The sequence below is a fragment of the Sinocyclocheilus grahami genome, unplaced genomic scaffold (assembly GCF_001515645.1).
Source record: "Sinocyclocheilus grahami isolate Dianchi unplaced genomic scaffold, SAMN03320097.WGS_v1.1 scaffold587.1, whole genome shotgun sequence".
NCBI lineage: Eukaryota > Metazoa > Chordata > Actinopteri > Cypriniformes > Cyprinidae > Sinocyclocheilus > Sinocyclocheilus grahami.
The window spans coordinates 1,064,083-1,067,985 of record NW_015505766.1 but is presented as its reverse complement, the minus strand read 5'-3'; the positions used below and the strand labels follow the sequence as shown (position 1 = coordinate 1,067,985).

Genomic DNA, 3,903 nt, shown 5'->3' with positions numbered 1-3,903 from the left:
TGTGTGTGTGTGTGTGTGAGTGTGTGTGTGTGTGTGTGTGTGTGTGTGTGTCTGTGTGTGTGTGTGTGTGTTTAATGACCAGAACACCTCCGAGTTCATTAATTTGCTCTAATGGAGCCGCTTTCTGCTTCGCTCAGACTCAGATGACATTTGAAGTCTGATGCTTTACAGCACAGTTTCCTCAAAAGCTTTTGGGTTACGGGATCATCATGATTGACAGCGAGTGAAAAACAGCCATAACATTAACAGGAGCTTCATGTTCATAATAGAATAAAATACGGTCTTTTTTTTTAACCTGGTGTTTGCCAAATCAATCATCACCATTTTCACCTGCTGGACCATAAAATGCTTTCTGAAAAATGTAGTATTTCTAAATGCATCTTCACTCTAACAATATAGGTTTTGGCTCAGAAAGCTGTTGTGTTTAATACAAAGAATAATCAGCATCTCTTCTTGGTTTAATATCCGCTCATGATATGACAAATTGATCCGCTGGGATTCATTTGGAGCAGTTACTCACACATGAATAGAGTTGTAGGACTGTGTTATGCTGCGGTCTGAACTCCATCCTTTTCATTCACTGTGTGTGATTGTCAGTGTCTGAGGAGAGGAGGAATAAGGAGAGAGACACTTACTAACTAAATGCTTTCTGCTCACCAAGAGCAAAAATACAGTAAAATTATTAAATATTTTTTCTATTTAAAACAGCAGTTTTCTATGTGAATATCTGTTAAAATGTAATTTATTTCTGTGATGCGCAGCTGTATTTTCAGCATCATTCCTCCAGTCTTCAGTGTCACATGATCTTCAGAACTCCAGTCCACTAGGTGGCGCGTGTACAACTGAAAAACAAAACAAAGAACCATAAAATCATCTTTGTGTGCAGTATTAGCTCAAAAGGAGTGTGTATACACCATAAACTGTACAACATCCCAGTGCTTTTAGCTTACTACTGTTTGTATGTATGTAGTAATATAATATACTTCTATTCTGTTTACATTTTTCTGGATTCTGTTTTAGTGATTCAATTTTAAGAATCAAAAAACGAATTAATTGAAATCAGGAAACCTATACAACAGCTGTTTTCTACAGGCTTAACAACAATTAATCTTTTTAATTTGATGTTTTTCCAAATTCCATTTTATTTTTCCCAAATATTGTTTTTCATTTTTTTTCCTGATTTTTAAAAAATGGTTAAATTAAATTTGAGCAATCGAAAACATGTCTAATTAACGTTTTAAATGAACTAACTTTTACAATTTAACAACAATTACTTTTTAGGGCCCTATGAAATCAGTTATATTTTTCCCAAAATCTGTGTTTTTTGTTATAATTTTTTCCAGAATTTTGTTTTAATGGTTAAATAAAATTTTAGTAAAAAAAAAAACATGTCTATTTAATTTAAATTGGGGAAATGTATACAATTTAACAACAGAATATTAAATAAATTCAAATAAATTCAATAAATTTTTAATTTAAATGTATTTTTCCCTTTCAATTTTGTTTTATTTTCAATTTTTTTTAATGGTTAAATCAAATTTGAGTAAAAACCCAACTAATTGAAATCAGGTACAATTTAACAAAAGTTTATTAAAAGTGTAACAACAATTACATTTTTAGGGCGCTATGAGAACCGTATATTTGTTTTGTAATTTTTTTTTGACTTTTGTTTCAATGGTCAAATTAACTTGTATTAATAATAATAATAATAAATTATTTAACAACAGTTTATTAAGTTGCAATTACAATTTTAGGGTCCTATGAATTTGATTTTATTTTTTCAGTGTTTTTCATTATAATTTTTTACTTTTGTTTTAATGTTTAAATTAAATTTGAGTAATTATGTCTATTTTATGTCTAATTTTATTAAAAACAATGTTTAATTATTTGAAACCAGGAACCTTGTATATACTTTAACAACAGTTTATTCAAAGTTAACAAAATAAACAACAGTTACAATTTTAGAGCCCTGAAATTCCCCCAATTCTGTGTTTTTTATTGTTTCTGGATTCCATTTGAATGGATGAATTATGCTGTAATAATGAGAGAGCATGTCTAACCGTGGCGATGGCGTAGCGTCTGTGATGTTTGTTGGGGTGTGACTGAGTGCTGCTCTCTGGGCTCGCAGGGATCGAGCTGTGTTTGCCCGCGTGGCGTTTCTCCATGACTATGATCGCCAGTCTGATCATCGTGAGCGGTCAGCTGCTGATGCCCGGTCTGGCGGCGCTGTGCCGTGATTGGCAGATCCTGCAGAGCGTCATCATCGCACCGTTTGTGCTCATGCTGCCGTACGTCTGGTAAGATGCAATCAAACACATTAAAGCAATACTGATGCATGAGACACAAGCACTAGTGCAAATTAATGCACAGTTGAAATGCATGAGAAGAAAATCCTGTTGAATAATTCGAATGAATTTTAGCAGGTTGGTGGCCTATTAAATCTTTTAGTAGCAAGTAAAATAATTAGATAATTAATTTGTTTGTTAAATAATTAGTACTTTGGACAGATATTTTGACCATATGTGACCCTGGAGCACAAAAGCAGTCATAAGTGTCAATTTTATGAAACTGAGATTTATGCAGCATCTGAAAGCTAGCTTTCCATTGATGTATGGTTTGTTAGGATCGGACAATATTTGGCTGAGATACAACTATTTGAAAATAGATTAAAATACATAAAACTAGAGTAAAACAAAAATAGATTAAAACAAATAAATACATAAATAAAAGAAATTGACACATAAAATTAGATAAAAATAAATATATAAATAAAATCTGATTAAAATGAATAAATACATACACATTTTATTAAATACATTAAAAATATTAAAATAAATAAATACAAATTTGATTAAAAACTATTGATTAAATTATTTTTGTTTTAATCTATTTTATATAATTATTTATTAAAAAATTTGTATTTATGTATTTAATATAAATATTATTTATTATAAATAATATTTATTTATTGGAATAATTTGTAACACTTATTTTAATCTTATTTCATTTTATGAAACGAAAGTCTACAATCTGAGGGTGCAAAAAAATAAAAATATTGAGAAAATCATCTTTAAAGTTCTTAGCAATGCATATTACTAATCAAACATTAAGTTTTGATATATTTACAAAATATCTTCATGGAACATGATCTTTACTTAATATCCTAATGATTTTTGGCATAAAAGAAAAATGTATAATTTTGAACCATACAATGTATTTTTGGCTATTGCTACAAATATACCCCAGCAACTTAACACTGCTTTTGTGCTGCAGGGTCACATATAATTCCTTTATTTGAGCATTTTCTTTTTGGCACTGGTTCATTGTTTTAGTCTATAATCTATTTCACATTTAATCATCCTGAAACAACACATAAAAACAAGCAAAAACGTCTCGGTTACGTATGGTAACCCTCGTTCCCTGAAGGAGGGAACGGAGACGTCACGTCGGATGACCGACGAAATTGGGATCTAGCTTAGAGGGACCAATCTACTTCGAGTGTAAACTAAACGAGCCAATGCACATTGGCATGCGATTATTGCATCCAGCTGCTGCTGATCACAGCGTGAGTATAAGTAGGCAGCAGATGCAGCGCATATTCAGGTTTTCGCGGAGGAACCGAGCCGGTGACCCGGCCGCTCAGCGGTGGTACAGGAGCTGTGGCGACGGGACATGATGTCTACGTTCCCTCCTTCAGGGAACGAGGGTTACATACGTAACCGAGACGTTCCCTTTCAGTCGGTCACTCTCGACGTCACGTCGGAGGACCGACGAATTGGGATCCTACCAAAAGGCCACAGCTACTGCCCCTTCCAGTGTCCTGTGGAAGCCACCTGCGCCCCTACTTTTTGGAGTAGGCCAGGGCCTGCACAAGAGGACCAGCTACTGCTACTATGGCACTAC

General features: G+C 33.2%; 1 protein-coding gene across 1 annotated transcript in view; it reads left to right on the top strand.

Moving 5' to 3' along the window:
• The window catches only part of LOC107557020 (solute carrier family 22 member 23-like), a 28,550-nt gene that overhangs the window by 4,514 nt on the left and 20,133 nt on the right, over window positions 1-3,903 (top strand). Inside the window, exon 4 of the mRNA XM_016240314.1 lies at window positions 2,129-2,297. Coding sequence (XP_016095800.1) covers window positions 2,129-2,297 — 169 coding nt within the window. The remainder of the gene's footprint in view (window positions 1-2,128; window positions 2,298-3,903) is intronic.